Source organism: Chenopodium album, chromosome 15 (assembly GCF_948465745.1).
Source record: "Chenopodium album chromosome 15, dcCheAlbu1.1, whole genome shotgun sequence".
In the NCBI taxonomy this organism is placed as follows: Eukaryota; Viridiplantae; Streptophyta; class Magnoliopsida; order Caryophyllales; family Amaranthaceae; genus Chenopodium; species Chenopodium album.
In genome coordinates this window covers 23,907,666-23,926,373 of record NC_137848.1, presented here as the reverse complement: position 1 = coordinate 23,926,373, position 18,708 = coordinate 23,907,666, and the positions used below count along the sequence as shown (strand labels likewise).

General features: G+C 37.7%; 2 protein-coding genes across 2 annotated transcripts; one reads left to right on the top strand and one right to left on the bottom strand.

Moving 5' to 3' along the window:
• Positions 1 to 1,428: 1,428 nt before the first annotated feature.
• Positions 1,429 to 2,814, bottom strand: LOC145581008 (uncharacterized). The gene has a single exon (XM_081638082.1). It carries the CDS (start codon positions 2,812 to 2,814, stop codon positions 1,429 to 1,431), a length of 1,386 nt encoding a protein of 461 aa, XP_081494208.1.
• A 682-nt stretch (positions 2,815 to 3,496) lies between these two features.
• Positions 3,497 to 5,971, top strand: LOC145581007 (uncharacterized). Its single transcript, XM_081638081.1, has 4 exons — positions 3,497 to 4,594; positions 4,640 to 4,840; positions 5,636 to 5,809; positions 5,945 to 5,971. Exons 1-4 carry the CDS (start codon positions 3,497 to 3,499, stop codon positions 5,969 to 5,971), a joined length of 1,500 nt encoding a protein of 499 aa, XP_081494207.1.
• The last annotated feature ends 12,737 nt before the right edge of the window (positions 5,972 to 18,708 follow it).

The window sequence follows — 18,708 nt, the reverse complement described above, 5'->3', positions numbered from 1 at the left end:
AACTGGTATTGGATAGCCTTGTGGGTGTTACAAGCCCCCATTTACTAAGTTTAACTGCACGTATCGTAGCCCCCAAGCATAGGTGGCATTCGATTTAGCGTTTTTCCCTTTCAGCAGTCGTTATGCTGCCAAAATGGGTTTAAATTAACTGTTTCTTATTGGTTTTGATCAATTAAAATTTTAGTTTCAAGGATATGCAATTATATAAAGTGTTTTATTTGTATTCTACAAATTCTACAATTTTCGTTAATTATGATTTTTAAAAATTGTTCTTTTGACCCAAAATTTGTGATTTTTGATTCATTTGTTACGAAACATGTGATACTCTTGGTAATGGTTAGTGCCTTGATATATGGAAATTATGCTTACTGATTAGTGGATAAGAAAAGTGCTTTATAGTGAAATTTTTTTGTTATTGGAGAGTTGAGTTTAATATATGTCCAATGTCCAAACACGTCTCAAGCTGCTTTTTTTGAGATCTAAAATATATAATAAGCAGAGTTACTCTTGGTTGTATCATTTTCCTTTTTTTTTTTTTTTTTTTTTTTTGCATTCATAAGTTGAATTTTCGGATATTATTAGAATCTATTAGCTCAAACGGTAGAGCATTGTGCATTTGCACAAGGTTGTGGGTTCGATTCCCTCATAGGTTATCAATTAGTCGTAATTCGTAAATTGTTTCCTGAGTTATAATTTTGGCAATATTGCAGTAATAAAATATTGAAATTAATATAGCAATGGAGTAAAAATGGAGCTAAACCAAATAGAAATGCATCCATAGTGAAATTTGATAATAATTATTCAAGATCAATATATATCTGTCATTCAATCCCAATTACAAAATCAATTACATGTCCATGTGAGACAAAAAATGGAATAACTCTCCAAACATTCAATAGCCAAACCCAACACCATCTGAAGTGCCTATATGCATTGGTGAGGTTACTCACCATTATCCACCTCACTTTCAACTATCTTTTTTATTTATTTTTTTTCCAAATCATCTTCCACCTCACCTTCCACTATCATAAGCTACTAGTGTGAGTCACCTTATTTATTTATCTACAATGGTGAGGTTACTTACCATTCTCTCTCCTAACTACCCCATCATTTTCTCTTTCTAACTCTTGTTTTATTTTATATTTTTTAAAACATGTATTAATCTCTATTATTAATTTGTAATTTTTGAACTTACATAATTAATTAAAAAAAGTTAGACATTCTTTAGTGCAATATTAATAGTCATTATAAATAGTACAATATTAATAATCACTTATGTATGTAAATTGAAACAATTTTTTTTTCTAATTTTTGAAATAAAAAGTACAAAAATAATACAATATATAAATAACATAGTTTATTTAGCAAAGACATCCATTAAAATTTAAAATACAATATTCATTAACAGCGACTTTTGTCATCTCTTCATTAGTTGCCGAAACGTCCCCATATATGTTCAACCAAGTCATTCTTTAGTGCAATATGGGTCTCCCTATCACGAACATTATTTCTAATTTCCATATAACCATTTAGATTGAGCCTATCCAATCGTCCACTTCTCACAGTAAATGGTTGGTTGTTGTTACTAGTTGATGATTCAGCTACATTTTGGGGTTGGTCATTGATAAATTCAGTTGCATCATAATGCAAATATCCATCTCGCTCATCTTCAACAATCATATTGTGCATGATAATACAAGCCATTACAATTTTCCATAAAATTTCGGTCGACCATGCTAGACTTGGTTGACGTATTATTGCAAATCGAGCTTGTAACACTCCAAAGGCACGTTCAACGTCCTTTCGATAACTCTCTTGCTTCTTGGTAAATAATTTGTGCTTACCAGTTTGTGGATGTTTGATTGCTGGGATAAATGTTTCCCATTTCGGATAGATACCGTCTGTAAGATAGCAACCCATATTGTATGTATTTCCGTTGACATTGAAGGTAACCTCTGGAGCTTTTCCCTCACATATATCAGAGAACACCGGTGACCGTTGGAGGACATTTATATCATTATAAGAACCCGGGGTTCCAAAAAAAGCGTGCCATATCCACAAGTCTTGCGAAGCAACAGCCTCCAAGATCACCGTTGCTGTTTTACTTCTACCTTGATACATTCCTTTCCATGCACGCGGACAATTTTTCCACTCCCAATGCATGCAATCAATGCTGCCCATCATACCAGGAAATCCACGAGCATAACTTTCACGGAGGAGCCGTTCAGTATCCATAATATTTTCCCTCCTCAAGTACTCTGGTCCAAATTGAGCTACAACCTCTTCAACAAAGTGAGCCAGACCTTCTCTTGCAGTACTTGATGCGATTTTAAGATACTCGTCAACTGCATCGGCAGATGTACCGTATGCTAACATTCGAATTGCTGCAGTGCTTTTTTGGAGGGGGGATGCACCTAGTCTTCCGGTGGCATCCGGGCTTTGTTGAAAGTAAACATCACTTTCGCTTAGTTGATTAACAATGCGTGTGAACACATTCTTACGCATGTGAAACCGTCGACGAAACATATTAGCAGGGTACAATGGTTGGGGACTAAAGTAATCGTTATATAACTGAATATCAGCATATTCTCGATCTCTTGGTACATACCACCTTTGGTACGTAGGTTCAAGAGTGAATGGGACCTGATAAGTTGATGTTACAAAGGGAACAACAGCTGTATTGATCGCTTCCTCGATCAATTCATCTTCTTTTTGCCTTTGGGTAATTGATTCATGCCACTCTACATAGTCGTTCACCATGTAATCAAATAACCCTGAACTAGATGAACTAGAAGAATTTGAATCAGAGTTCATTTTGTAATATTTTTTTGTAAAGAGGAAGAGAGAATTTTGTTTTTTTTTTTTTTTTGTAGAAATAATACTTATATTTATGTATTGAAATATGAAGTGTATCCCCTTATTTATAACTTCTAAAATAATTAAAAAAAAATGACTATTTCTGATAAGGTTTGTAGATATATGAGATATGATTTTCGATAAGGTTTACAGATTTTCTACATTGGTAATTCGTTGAATGGATAAACAACTCAAAAAGATTACATTTCTGGTAAGGTTTGTAGATTTCTTTTGTATGACAATTCAATGTATGGGTACACAAAACAGTAAAAGATGAGATTCACATGTTGACAAGAAATCTGTAAGCAATAATACCAGAGAATCTCATCTTTTACTGTTTTGTGTACCCATACATTGAATTGTCATACAAAAGAAATCTACAAACCTTATCAGAAATGTAATCTTTTTGAGTTGTTTATCCATTCAACAAATTACCAATAAAGAAAATCTGTAAACCTTATCGAAAATCATATCTCATATATCTACAAACCTTATCAGAAATAGTCATTTTTTTTGAATTATTTTAGAAGTTATAAATAAGGGGATACACTTCATATTTCAATACATAAATATAAGTATTATTTCTACAAAAAAAAAAAAACAAAATTCTCTCTTCCTCTTTACAAAAAAATATTACAAAATGAACTCTGATTCAAATTCTTCTAGTTCAGGGTTATTTGATTACATGGTGAACGACTATGTAGAGTGGCATGAATCAATTACCCAAAGGCAAAAAGAAGATGAATTGATCGAGGAAGCGATCAATACAACTGTTGTTCCCTTTGTAACATCAACTTATCAGGTCCCATTCACTCTTGAACCTACGTACCAAAGGTGGTATGTACCAAGAGATCGAGAATATGATGATATTCAGTTATATAACGATTACTTTAGTCCCCAACCATTGTACCCTGCTAATATGTTTCGTCGACGGTTTCGCATGCGTAAGAATGTGTTCACACCCATTGTTAATCAACTAAGCGAAAGTGATGTTTACTTTCAACAAAGGCCGGATGCCACCGGAAGACTAGGTGCATCCCCCCTCCAAAAATGCACTGCAGCAATTCGAATGTTAGCATACGGTACATCTGCCGATGCAGTTGACAAGTATCTTAAAATCGCATCAAGTACTGCAAGAGAAGGTCTGGCTCACTTTGTTGAAGAGGTTGTAGCTCAATTTGGACCAGAGTACTTGAGGAGGGCAAATATTATGGATACTGAACGGCTCCTCCGTGAAAGTTATGCTCGTGGATTTCCTGGTATGATGGGCAGCATTGATTGCATGCATTGGGAGTGGAAAAATTGTCCGCGTGCATGGAAAGGAATGTATCAAGGTAGAAGTAAAACAGCAACGGTGATCTTGAAGGCTGTTGCTTCGCAAGACTTGTGGATATGGCACGCTTTTTTTGGAACCCCGGGTTCTTGTAATGATATAAATGTCCTCCAACGGTCACCGGTGTTCTCTGATATATGTGAGGGAAAAGCTCCAGAGGTTACCTTCAATGTCAACGGAAATACATACAATATGGGTTACTATCTTACAGACGGTATCTATTCGAAATGGGCAACATTTATCCCAGCAATCAAACATCCACAAACTGGTAAGCACAAATTATTTACCAAGAAGCAAGAGAGTTATCGAAAGGACGTTGAACGTGCCTTTGGAGTGTTACAAGCTCGATTTGCAATAATACGTCAACCAAGTCTAGCATGGTCGACCGAAATTTTATGGAAAATTGTAATGGCTTGTATTATCATGCACAATATGATTGTTGAAGATTAGCGAGATGGATATTTGCATTATGATGCAACTGAATTTATCAATGACCAACGCCAAAATGTAGCTGAATCATCAACTAGTTACAACAACCAACCATTTACTGTGAGAAGTGGACGATTGGATAGGCTCAATCTAAATGGTTATATGGAAATTAGAAATAATGTTCGTGATAGGGAGACCCATATTGCACTAAAGAATGACTTGGTTGAACATATATGGGGACGTTTCGGCAACGAATGAAGAGATGACAAAAGTCGCTGTTAATGAATATCGTATTTTAAATTTTAATGGATGTCTTTGCTAAATAAACTATGTTATTTATATATTGTATTATTTTTGTACTTTTTATTTCAAAAATTAGAAAAAAAAATTGTTTCAATTTACATACATAAGTGATTATTAATATTGTACTATTTATAATGACTATTAATATTGCACTATAGAATGTCTAACTTTTTTTAATTAATTATGTAAGTTCAAAAATTACAAATAAATAATAGAGATTAATACATGTTTTAAAAAATATAAAATAAAACAAGAGTGAGAAAGAGAAAATGATGGGGTAGTTAGGAGAGAGAATGGTGAGTAACCTCACCATTGTAGATAAATAAATAAGGTGACTCACACTATTAGCTTATGATAGTGGAAGGTGAGGTGGAAGATGATTTGGAAAAAAAATAAATAAAAAAGATAGTTGAAAGTGAGGTGGATAATGGTGAGTAACCTCACCAATGCTCATGCTCTTAGTCTTTCTCTTTTCTTCTCTTTTCTGATGGATGATGCTGACAAATAAGGCTTGTGTTGCCAACAAATGAATCTGAAGTTCTTCTTCTTCCAAACTTCCTCTTTATCTCCCCACTTCCTGCTTTCAAACGATGCAAGGTTTGATTTTTTAATTTTTTTTTTTTTTGGGTTCAATTTAATGATAAGTAGGGTTTTTGATTTTGATTTAGATAAAGATTTAATCAATTGATTGCTTTGATTTGATTGATGGTTAAGGATTCGGAAGCGTCATCGTCGATGGAGGATAAGTCTGTTTCACAGCTACCAGCTGAAGAGGTGACGACTACCGCGGCGGCGGGTAATCAATTGGCGTCTGAATCGCGGAACCCACCTGAGGTTGGATCCGCTGAATCGAGGAATCCACCTGAGGTTGGATCCGTTGAATCGCTGGTAATCAATTGTAGATTTGAATTTTTCTGAGAAATCTCCTGCTGTTCAAGTTGATTTGTGTGTTTTGATTTAATTCATTGAATTGGGTTTCTTGGGATTAATTTGATGGTTTTTGAATTTGGGGGTTTTTTATAGGGGAACGGAGGATGCGGTGGTAGATGAGAAAGAAACAAGACCGGTGTCAAGCGGCAACGCCTAAATAAAAATGTTTGAACCGAGCCTGCCGCTTGGGGTCAACACATGTCGCAGTATTTCGAGATTTTTGGGGTTCTAATAAATCCTCTCTCTCCTCCATTGATCCGAGGTAAATTTTTTATCAATTTTTTCAATTACCGAATATCAATCTTACAACATTTGGTGTTTTTCTATCTCTAATCCATTATAATCAAACTTGGTGCAGAAATTAATTGAGATCATAAAAAAGGAGCTTTGGTATCAAATTATTTTCCCTTTTTACTTGCTCTTTTTCTTCTCCCAATCCATTATAATCAAACAAGAACTGTTAGAACTACAAACTTTATTTTCACATCTTTAAAATAAAGAAATACTCCATACTAACAATTATCATTTTGGGAAATGACATAGAATACAGACTTTAAGTTTGAAACGAAAAAGGGAATTTTGTAGATGAGGAATATGGAACCTAAAGTAGATAGGCAATAGATTGTATTGCATATATCAGCAAAGGTTGCTGAATGAGGCCTACGGATGTTGAAGATGAAAAGTTGTCAAGAGTTCTTGAAGGGAAGTTTTTTATCTATGCTTTTTTCAGACAAGAGTGAGAAGCTTGGAACTAAAAGCATTTCAATGACTTATTATTTTTTTTCCTGCCTAGAATTTATTTGCGTGGCCAATTACACGTCTTAGAAGCTATAACTTCTGATGAAACATACTGTAAATTTACCTTTGTTCTCTTTTAATCGGGTTGGGGTTTATTTTGCTGATGATAACTTAGGATTTTGTTCAGCAAATCTCGAAGGAACCACTGCCTAATTTTTTAGGAAAATTCTGCAGCTTAAACAAGTACAACAGAGATGAAATTGGGATAGACTCTCACAGATGGAGAGAACAAAACAAAACAAACAAACCAAAACAAAAAACTAAATTGAATTAAAGAAAAAAGGTCGAAAATAATCTAATTTCCGAAGAAATTAGACTCTTTCCGACCTAAATGACCAAAAAAACTAAAAGAAAAAGTCAAATGATTATAAAACTTTATGGTGATTTAGCTCCCTCATTGTTATTAAAGCTACATAAACACGCTTTGTTGCGATTATTTCAATTAAATAAGAAAAAAAATCTTATCCAAGATTAAAAAATAGAAAACTCATCCAAGATTAAAGTTTAAAATTCAATTGTTGCAGATGAAATAAACAAAGGGCGTAGTATAATTCATGCATCATGTATTAAGTTTTTAAAATTAGAGTTGGAGTTATTTTTATTCAACTTAAACATTTACATGAAATTTTGATCCATATTTATCATCATATCTAATCTACAAATTCGATGTTAAAAAAATTGATTGACAAGTTAAGATTCATACTACACTGCTTTTTTAGTTGATATCTTAATATTAAAGACAAAAAATAATACAAAGTAATTATTTTCAATTATAATTTGAAAACAATATCAATTATATTAAACAACTCGTGCAACAACCTTATTATATATATATATATATATATATATATATATATATATATATATATATATATATATATATATATATATATATATATATATATATTAAGCATAGAACTGATTCTTTTTATCCTAAAAATTGGCTAAAAGACAAAAAATAATAAATACAAACGAACTATTAGGAAATAATAGTTCTTAAAATCACGAATATGACAATATGAGTTTCTAACAAAGCATTTTAATGTGTTTAAAGTAATAAACATCGATATTTGTTTGGAATAATGATTATATGTACATGAACAATAAAAATGTCAATAGAGCAAAAAATTTTAAATCCTTGTGATGAAATTGCATAGTAATAGTTACATACACATTAATAAGAGAAATGATCATGATATAATTTTACAAAACTAAAAGTGCTATGAATTTTTTCAATATATATGTAAGTTGAAGAATAATCTAAGAAGACATTGATTTTTATTATTGAATAAAAAGGAAGACATTGATCATTATTGAACGCAAGTGTTTTCCATTGTTGTAAACTCTTGTGCCTCTTTAAAGAGATTCTTGTCATCATTTGCTCCAGGTGTTCCCGAGAGTCAAATTCTCTATGTGGTGAGATAGCAGGCCCTAAGTCTTCGCGGCGCCGACCTCTAGGAGGCTTCTTCAATTCGGATACTCATCACTTTCCTCGGAGTGGTTCGTCTCGCCCTCCTCGAGAGTTGCTGGTCGGATCGAGGTTTTGGTGTATGTTCTCGTTCGATCACCATTTCTTACGCCTCCCCAGATATGGTACGGTGCCAAATGTTTCCGGTTAGCTTGTGAGCTCTCTACTTGGTATGGGAGGTAATAAGTCCGTTTCATGAGCGCCCACGCCTAGTCCGGTCCAGTGCCTGCAAAACCTTTGACGCTCAAGTCAGTGCGTGAGCAAGTAGAGTAAGAGAGACGAGAAGTAAAAGTGTTTGAGTGTGTTTTACAAAGAAAGAATGAATGAGTGTTAAATGAAAGGGTGTCTTGTCATGTCAAGTAACAATGACGGATCCAGGAATCAAATATAGGTCGGGTCAAATATCGATCTCTAAAGTTAATTAATAAATTATCCTATTTTAATTTACTAAGACAAAGAATAAAAAGGAAAGATTATAAGATGTATATTATACATCCTTGAGCTAACATAAAGAGCCCCCCAAAAAAGAGTTTAGCAATTTAACATTAATGGAAGAAAAAAAAAAGAGCACAAAAAAGAGGAAAAAAAGTTATGGCCTGCTAGCATCGAACTCACAACTAATCATTAATTGGGCTTTGCAGCACTGATAGAGCCAGCTTAGCCAAGGTGCATTATAATTGACATTATGCAACTAAAATACACATATAGGTTTTCAGGATCATGGGGCGGGCCATGGCCTTTGCTGGCCACCCCCTAGATCCGTAATTGTCAAGTAAGATTTATGATTGATTTGATGTATCCTTCTTGTTGGAAAATGTGAGGGGTATTTATAGAGGTTGCTTGTAGGGTAAACTTGTAATTGGTTAGGAAATGAGACACTAAAAAGTATATCTTGGATGGTGTCAAATACAGGTCTGGGCCGCACCTACAACAAAGAGAGAGAGTACACTTCACAAGATCAAAAGAGATTTCATCCTAAAACCAAATGGCAATGGGAGTATTGTCTCATGTGATTTTCCGGATACACAATTAGGCCCAGTGAACTGAACTAAACTTTAGCCATTTATGGTCCAATATCGTGGACCTAACTCTGATACCATGTCAAATACGGGTGTGGGCCGCACCCGCAACCAAGAGAGAAAGTCCACTTCATAAGACCAAAGAAGGTTCCATCCTAAAACCATATGACAATAGGAGGAGTAGCTCCTTAGCCTTATAAAATGATTAACTCTCTCTTCTTCAACCAATGTGAGACACTTACATGTGGTGAACTTGGAAAGTCTTTTCTTCAACCAAATGGGAACTGTTTGGGTCTTTTCATAACTGATGCCCTTTTTCCTTAGTCATTGACTCATTCTCATTTCCCTTGTTTTGGTCCGTGGTGTAGTTTTTTTTTTATGATGTTGGGCCCTCATTATTGTTTGTATGGGGCTTGGTGCCCTTGGCCCAATAATGAATAGTGCAGAGGCATTTTTACCCAAATCAGTATTGATGAAGACAATGCTGATTAAACTGAAAGAGTTCTATAGCATCTGCCAAATAATTTTTATCTAAATTTAGTAGATTACAATATAAATTTTTAAACATGTTATTAGATACATAGTAAGAAATATTTACAATATAAATTTTAAAACATGTTATTAAATACATAATTAGAAAATAGAAATGTAGAAAAATTGTTACTTGTATGACATTTAAGACATTATATTAGTCTTAATCACTAATTAACAAGTGGATTGTAATCCAAAACGGGCGAGAGGATCCATTTATACATTATCATAGGGAATACTCTAAATTCATATATGGGTAATAAGCAAGATAGTATTTGATGTAAACTTAGACATGGCTAATACATATATGAAATAGTTGTATTGAAAGAAGTGGATACTCAGTGCATTCTATTCTAATTCTATTTTGATTTTTAAAATGTCTAATTATGACTGCCTTGAACATACATGAAGCATCCACTTAATGAATGAAACATAGACAAGGTATAGTGGAATCAAGAAACGGATCAAATGCATGCTTGTAAAATAAGCATAAACTACGGAGTATATAATCTTCGTTGTTCATAAACGGAAAGATCTATGACATGTCTAGAATCATCAATGGAACTAGGGAACATAAAAACTAATTAGATAATTCTGATAAAAGTTTACAGTTTTTTTTTTTTTTTTTTTTTTTTATTTTTATTTTTTTTATTTTTTTTTTTGGTAAATAGAAATTTTATTACCAAGAGAAATAGATACATCTTACAATCAAAGCTAAGACGCAACAACCCCAAAACACCACAAGATCTAAAAGGTCCAATCAACAACAACCAAGACAACACAAACCCCTGACAGGGCAACCAAACAAGACCAGAAGCAAGAGGCTACCCTAGCCACCTTCTAGGATGGGTTCCAGGAAGCCCCCAACCCCCACCTTTTCAAACTTTTTATCTATACTGATGAAACCTTCCAGGAAGGACCCACCAGAGAAGACAACAAGTTAAAAAAAGAACCAGAAAGACAGTAAAGAAAAACAGAAGAGATAGAGAAACCAAACCTAGCCTCAGAGTCAGCTAGCACTGACTAGATAGCAGGCTTACTCACGACTAGAACAAAGCTAGTTTAGAAAAACAACTCTAATCAAGAATAAGCAGTCTTCTATCAGCAGCAGGGCACCTACAAGAAACTGCAAACAAAACATCTCTAAACACCACTTCAACAGGTTTAATCACCAGTAAAAATCAGGGAATTTCTCTAAAGCCAAATGTTGTAAACTGTTTCAGCAAAACACATAATAAGAAGCTTGTATTTAGCACCAACTTCTCTATAGACTTTAGCAAGCCACTGAGCTTCAAAATCAAATGAACAAACAATTCTATTATAAAAAAAAAAGATTCAACACCCTCTGCCAAATACCCTTAGCAAAAGAGCAACTAAAAAACAAATACTGAACAGTTTCAACTTCTAGAGAACAAAGAAAACAGGTAGGATCAATTTGGATATTCCAAGTTTGCAGTCCGTCCTTAGTGAGCAACCTGTCTCTTAAAGCCAGCCAAGTGATAAAAAGACTCTTTGGAGAGGCAGGGTTATTGCAGATAATTCTTTACCATGCAACTTTGAGCATCTGCACAAAGGTTTTATGATAAACCTTTTTAATCTTTATTTTACTAGAATGCATAACTATATCCTAACCTCCAATTTTCTCAACAAGATCCAATTTTCAGCTGGATGGCAACAAGAAAACCTTCTTCGATGCTCGACACATCATCGAGCACAACTGGAGCCAGCAGCTGTCTAAGTCAGCCTCTACATTAAGCTTTCCAGACAGCTTCAAAAATACATCTGCAAGGAATTCTCAATCCTTGCATGAGAGCCATACAGGAGGCAAGTACGCCCATACTGGCCCTCAGATGATTTGACCAGTCATGTATGTGCCCCACATGCCGTACGGGGCAGTATGTCCTACCATTCATGCAGCCGACCCTCTTTGGAGGTCAGGTGGCACACAATGTCCAGCCCCTGGACTAGCAGCTCCGTCTGCTCAGACTTGGTGAAGAAATCTCTGCGTTCATCAAGAAAATAACCGAGGCAGCATAGCCGGCCAAGGTTAAGAATGTCTTGGTTGGTGCCTATGATGGTACCACCAACCCTGAGGATCACCTCATGGCCTACACTAACCTTATGCACATGCAGGGGTTGGAGGATTTTATGTGGTGCCGATGCTTCCCGGCTACCTTGAAGGGCATAGCCCAACAATGGTTTGACAACCTTCCAGTCGGATGCATCATTAGCTTCAGGAGGCTTCCTCCAACTTCACGATCAACATCCCTGCTAAGAAAACAAGTCTCGACTTGAGCACCATACGACAGGGAGATAGAGAAGGACTTCGCTCCTACGTCAGACGGTTCAATCTGGTGAGAATCTAAATACAAGGGTTGTCTGACGAGTTAGCTTGTACAGACTTCTTCAAGGGTTTGAAGGATGGGTCAACCTTTAAGTTTGACCTCGTCCGGAAGAGGGTCTTCACCCTATAAGAGGCGTTGATAGAGGCGGAGAGCTTTATTCAAGCCACCAACCTCTACTCGTCCAACCATCAGTCAGACTCCAAAAAGTCTTACAAACAAAAAGACAGTCGGTCTGCTCAACCGGCTCAGAAAGCTGAAGAGAGAAAAAAGAGGAAAGAAGTATGGGCAATTGATGAATCTGATCAGCCGACCCAGAAGAAAAAGAAAGAATTCAAACCGTACGTCCCAAAGTACGAGTTTAATAAAGACTGCTACTCCATCCTCATGGAGATAAAGGAGCGGCTGACCATTGAGAAGCCAAATCCCATGAAGAGTTCCGTCCAGTCGTGGAACAAAAATAAATACTACCACTTCCATGAGAAAGTTGGCCATGACACCAAAGACTACTATAGCCTCAAACGGACGTTGGACCGTCTGGCTGACAAGGGGGTGCTGAAATCTTACATCTTGAAGTCCAAAGCGACTGTCAAGACGAATCCGGGACAGTCATCCAAGACTGTCCAGCCTGCTAATACTTCGGACACTGACAAAGAGCCGGTCTACACCATAGCAGGCGGATTCGCAAGCGGTGGCCCGACTATCCGAGGCACCAAGGAGCATTTGAAGAAGATGATCCATGCTGTTGATGAGGGTCAGGCGTTTGCCAGCGGTACCTTCCCAAACGTCCTCATCAATGAGAAGGATCGAGGCAAAGTCCGCCGGCCGCATGACGACCCGGTTGTCATTGAATGTAAGATCGCCAACCAACTCGTTGGTCACATCCTTATAGACACGGGTGGCTCCTCTAACCTCATCAGCTACAAGTGTCTGTTTAAGCTAAAGTACAAGCTGGATAACCTGTGTGACGTCTCCTACCCTCTAGTTGGTTTCGGGAGAGGGGTCGTGCACCCAGTCGGATAAATTACCCTACCATCCGGCTGGGGGAGAAGGGAAAAGGGCGACATATGATTTCGGTTTTTGGTGGTTGAAGAGCTGACCGCCTATAAAATCATTCTGGGTCGTCCTACTCTGAACGAGTGCAAGGCCGTCATCATCCCAGCTCTCACGTTGCTAAAATATGAAAAGGATGATGGCTCTGTTGGCTCCCTGAATGGGGATCAAAAGATGGCTAGAGTGTGCTACCACTCAGAAGTCAAACCAACGATTGCAGCAGCCGGTCTTGTAAAGGAGCCAATAGATCTTGACGATGTCAAGGACTCTGACCCAGCCCCACCAGCAGCCGGAAAGAAAATAAAAGTTGATCAACTAGTGGAGGTGAAGAAAGAGAAGAAATAACAATCACAGACCCGGGAACGGTCAGATGAACTCCGTCCCCAGCCGGCTGGTGATCACATTGATATTCCTCTAGATGACAGTCGTCCGGAGTGAACTTTTAAGGTGGGGACGACTGCTTTTGAGAAGTTGGGTGCGGACTTGCACCTTCTGCCAAAGGAATTCAAAGTCATCTTTGCCTTTGAAATGGAAGAGATGCTAGGCATTAGCCCGGATCATGCTGTCCACAAAATCGTCATTGATCCTAAAAAGAAGCCCATCCGGCAAAATTAAAGAAATCACGGTGAAAAGAGAAGTTAGACGGCAGCTGCCGAGGTCAAAAAGCTGTTAGACGCTGGGTTCATTCGGCCATGTAAATTCCCTGATTGGGTTGCAAACGTTGTGCTTGTAAAGAAGCCGAATGGTACCTGGCGCATGTGCGTGGATTACACTAACTTGAACAAGGCATGTCTAAAGGACAGTTACTCGCTTCCAAAGATCGACAGATTGGTCGACTCTACAGCCGGGCATGCCTTGATGAGTTTTATGGATGCCTACTTAAGTTTCCATCAGATACCCCTGTGGAAAAAAGATCAAGAGAAGACGACTTTCGTCACCGATCAAGGATTATTCTGTTATACTGTGATGTCGTTTGGCTTGAAAAATGCGCCTGCTACTTTTTAATGAATGATTAATACTGTCTTCATTAATCAGATTGGGAGGAATGTAGAGGCCTACATTAATGACATGTGACAAGAGGAAAATGTAGGTCGTTATCTACCTCTCCCTAGAGCCAAACCTAATTTGTAAACACTCGACCAACCTAATACAAGTATATGGTAAGTCAAGGGTTGAACACAAAGGAATGAGTAGGAACGATGCTATAGCCTATGTCAAGCTAATTCGAAAAATATAAATGGTTGCGGTTGGTAACTAAGATGTCAAGAAGCTAGGCAAATCAAAGAATTCAATATGCTAAACACTAGGGATATAGGTTCCACATGCAAGCTCAATGATTATGCTAATTTATAGATCACTCAATCGATTCAACATCACAAGGGAAAAACAATAGTTGCAATCAAAGGAATCCAAAAGTTATCTCCTATAAGCCAAGCTAGGGTTCACTATGAATGGCTAGCAAGGAAATTCACAATCAAATTCAATCAATTAAAGCAATTCTCTAATCAAGGGTTCATGTCATTGAAATTTGCAATGCAATCTAGATTAATCTTATAGGTTGATCACTCCTAGTTTAATTAATCACATGCACAACTATGTCAACCAATTTAATTGCAACAATCCAATCAATTTAGTATCATCAACTAGCAAAAATCATCAATCAAGCATGCTTCCCCTTCTCACTAACAACTAATCTACTCACTAATCATGGTGAAATTAAGGAACAAAAAAAAATCAATCAAATTCATATTCATTTAAAGCTTAATCAAAAGAAAATCAATCAAACAACAAATTCTAAAGCAAGGAATGTAATCTCAAACAAAATTCAAGAAACTAGAAAGAATTGCATTAAAAGTAAATCAAAGGAAAGAAATCTTACAAACTTTCATTGAATTGAAGAAGGAATTTCAAGATCCAATTGAAATCTAAGATCAAATTCAAGTTTAAACAAGTAAATCTTAAGCTTCTGTGTCTACTTTCTCTCTCTATTATTTCTGGAAAATTATATCTCAAGTACAAAAGTTAAGCCGTAAAAAAAAAAGAAAGTCAAAAGCTATAAATAGAAAAATCGAGCGAAGGGGGCTGCACAGGGCCGTGCGCACGCACCGACCAGCCGCGCGCGCGCACTCCTGTGTGGTGCACGAGGCCTTGGCTCCTTCGCTTACTTGATTAAACTCCGCGCTCCCGAGCATCCTCATCATCAGTGCACTCGCGATCATGCCCGCGAGCAAGGCAGTCCCAAGTTGAGCAAATTGACTTGATTATTCACCTACAAAACACAAATGAAACAAAGAGAGAAAGCATAACAAAATAAAACTGAAACTAAAACTATGAATTATCAACTAAAAATATGAAAAACTCGTAAAAACTAATCGAGAACCAAAGTGAATTATAAAAATGGTAAATCAAATAAAACTAAGAAAATTATATGAAAATGATGAAAGAAAATAAAGAAAATGAACCTAAATCTTATTCTTTTAAGCCCCATAAACAACGCTCATCAACATGATAATCAAATTCAAGCAACAGACGGATCATCTTTCTGACCTCTGAGAAACCTTCACCACACTCAGGCGACACAAGGTCATGCTCAATCCCAAGAAGTGTGTCTTTGGTGTTGAGTCTGGGAAGTTTCTCGGATTCCTGATTGATCAAAGGGGAATAGAGGCCAACCCGGAGAAGATACATGCGGTTATAGACATGAAGTCACCCCGTACTGTAAGGGAAGTCCAAAAGCTAACCGGTTGTCTGGCGGCTTTGGGGAGATTCCTTAGTCGGTCAGGTGAAAAGTGTCTCTATTTTTTCCAGGCGATCAGAAAGAAGATAAGGTTTGAATGGGGGGATGATGCTGAGGCGGCCTTTCAGAGATTAAAAGAAAATTTAAACTCTTTGCTAAGGCTTGTTAGCCCTCTTCCTAAAGAGACGTTTTACATGTACTTAGCTGTTTCAGATCATGCCCTCAGTGCTTTTCTCCTTGCAGAGAGAGACGACATTCAGCTCCCGATCTATTTTATTAGCCATGTACTCAGAAATGCTGAACTGTAGTACCCCATGGTTGAAAATTTTAACCTTGCTCTTTACATGGCTGTCAAGAAGTTGAAACCTTACTTCTTAGCACATTCGGTAGTGGTCTATACTGACCAACCTCTCAGGCGGCCAATGACAGCCTTGGAGTCATCCGATAGAATGCTCAAATGGGCTATTGAAATGCAAAGTCCTGAAATCACTTTCGAACCGAGAAAGGCAGTGAAGGGTCAGGCGTTTGCCAACTTCATTGTCGAAATGACAAGGCTGGTTGCTCTGGACAATCCTTATCAGGTTTGGAAAGTATATGTAGACGGGAGCTCTACCATGAACGGCTGTGGTGCAGGCATAATCTGTCAGTCTCCTAAGGGGGACAAATACGAGTATGCACTACGGTTCAAGTTCCAGGCCTCAAAGAACGAGGCAGAATATGAAGCCCTGCTAGCTGGTAAAGCGGCAGGGCAACAAAAATTGACGCCTACTCTGATTCACAGTTGGTCGTAAGCCAATACCATGGTGACTATGGAGCCACCTATCTAGAAATGATCAAATACCTTTAGGTGGTCAAAGCTGAAGCTGGGACACTTGAAGAATTTCATCTAAGTCAGGTGCCTAGGACTGAAAATAATTAGGCGGATGCATTGTCAAAACTGGCATCATCCGCCTCCTGTGATACGCCTCGGTCAGTCTTCTGGGAAGTTATGGAAAAACGAAGTATTGCTGAAGAAGAGCCCATTAGAGTACTTCACCGAAGCTCTACCTAGATGGATGGCATCCGGGCTTACCTCCAACACGGCACGCTGCCTAATTCACCACAGGATACGACTGTCTTGAAAAAACGAGCTGCAAACTTCGAGATAAGATACGGAGAACTCTTTCAGGCAGGTTTCTTAAAGCCTTTGTTGAAGTGTGTTACCCTAGAAAAGGGGCAGGAAGTTCTCGAAGTGTTACATGCAGGATACTACGCCTCTCACATAGGCGGCAGATCCTTTGCTGTCAGGGCCAGGCGGCAGGGTTACTTCTGGCCCACTCTTGAGTCAGACTCCATGGAGATGGTAAAAAAAGTGACAAGTGCGAAAGATTTGGGAAGCTCATCCATCAACCGGCCACTGACCTGACAGCAATTCATAGCCCAGTCTCGTTTGCTAAATGGGGCATGGACATCCTAGGACCGTATACGCCTGCGCCAGGCGGAAAACGGTACATTCTGGTGGTTGTGGATTATTTTACCAACTAGGTAGAGGCAGAGGCAGTTAAGAACATCAAGACAAAGGATGTCATCACTTTCATCTTGAAGAACATCATCACCCGGTTTGGAGTACCTATATCTATGGTTTTTGACAATGACCCTCAATTTGAGACAACTCAGATTAAAACTTGGTTCGGAGATCAAGGGATCTCACATTGCTTTGCATCAGTCGGTTGACCCCAAGCAAACGGCCAAGTTGAAGTCTTCAACAAACTCATCTCAGACGGCATTAAAAAGAAGATTGAAAGGGCCGGTGGCTTATGGGTAGAAGATTTAATGCACGTCCTATGGGCCATCCGAACAACAGAAAAAAGGGCAACTGGTGAAACCCCATTTCTCATGGTTTACGGTGCTGAAGTCATCTTTCCCATCGAGCATTATGAGCCAACTCTACGACTCATGCTATATGATGAAGAGGCAAACTAGGAGGCCATGCGGCTAGCATTGGACTCACTCCCGAAGCACAGGGGTAATGCCGCCTTACGTTATGAGATTTATCGTCTGAGAATGACTCGTGCCTACAAAAAAAGAGTACACAAACGACCCCTGAAAGAAGGTAACTTTGTGTTACAGAAAATGGAGGCAACCGGTAGGGCCAATGAGCAGGGAAAGTTAACTCTTAAGTGGGAAGGTCCCTACCGGATTTATGAGGAAGTGAGGAACGACACCTACCGCCTAGAGACCCCAGGCGGTAGGCGGCCGCCCATAACTTGGAATGTAGACAACTTAAAAAAGTACTACTTCTAAGAATTGTAAATTTTTGTAAATAAAAAGCCTACCAATGAAAAAAGTTGCTTTTCGTTTTCAATTCTGCTATTTATTTATATACATGCGTAATGTTTCAAACACCGCCTAAACGATGTATAGACGATTAAATTTCACGAACTAGATTTAAACTATGTTGAAAACTCAGTAGCTAATGTCCAAGAGACATGAGGCCAATGGTCAGATGATAAACTAAGGTAAAAACTTAGTAGCTAAATAAATGTCCAAGGGACGCGAGGTTAACGACGGGATGATAATTAATTTTATAAATTCGTCTGCTCCAACATGAGTACGGCGTCCGACGACGCCTATCCGGGTGGAATCGTCGCAAAGAGTATCTCCCATCCGGGTGACAGAGTGCTCTACAAACGCATACAGACGGCAAAGATTGAACGACCTAATTGGTCAACTCATAGCCGTCTGACCAGGATAATCTAAACAACGACTAAGTTTACAAAAATCGGATGTCCAAAATGATGCGCGTCATTTATGGCGCTCAATAGAATAGTTTTTAGTTCCTTTTTCTATATTTTCTTGCTTAATTTTCTATAAATCTTCTAAGTTTTCTTTTATTTTCCGTCTTAATAACTCATTTTGGTTTTCCAATT

What these genes read in the sequence shown, in the direction of transcription:
- LOC145581008 (XM_081638082.1), bottom strand. Translation starts at nt 2,814, where the DNA reads ATGAACTCTGATTCAAATTCTTCTAGTTCATCTAGTTCAGGGTTATTT.
- LOC145581007 (XM_081638081.1), top strand. Translation starts at nt 3,497, where the DNA reads ATGAACTCTGATTCAAATTCTTCTAGTTCAGGGTTATTTGATTACATG. An exon ending in CCGAAATTTTATGGAAAATT is followed by an intron (nt 4,595 to 4,639) that starts GTAATGGCTTGT and finishes GTTGAAGATTAG; the next exon opens with CGAGATGGATATTTGCATTA. An exon ending in TTGGATCCGTTGAATCGCTG is followed by an intron (nt 5,810 to 5,944) that starts GTAATCAATTGT and finishes GGTTTTTTATAG; the next exon opens with GGGAACGGAGGATGCGGTGG.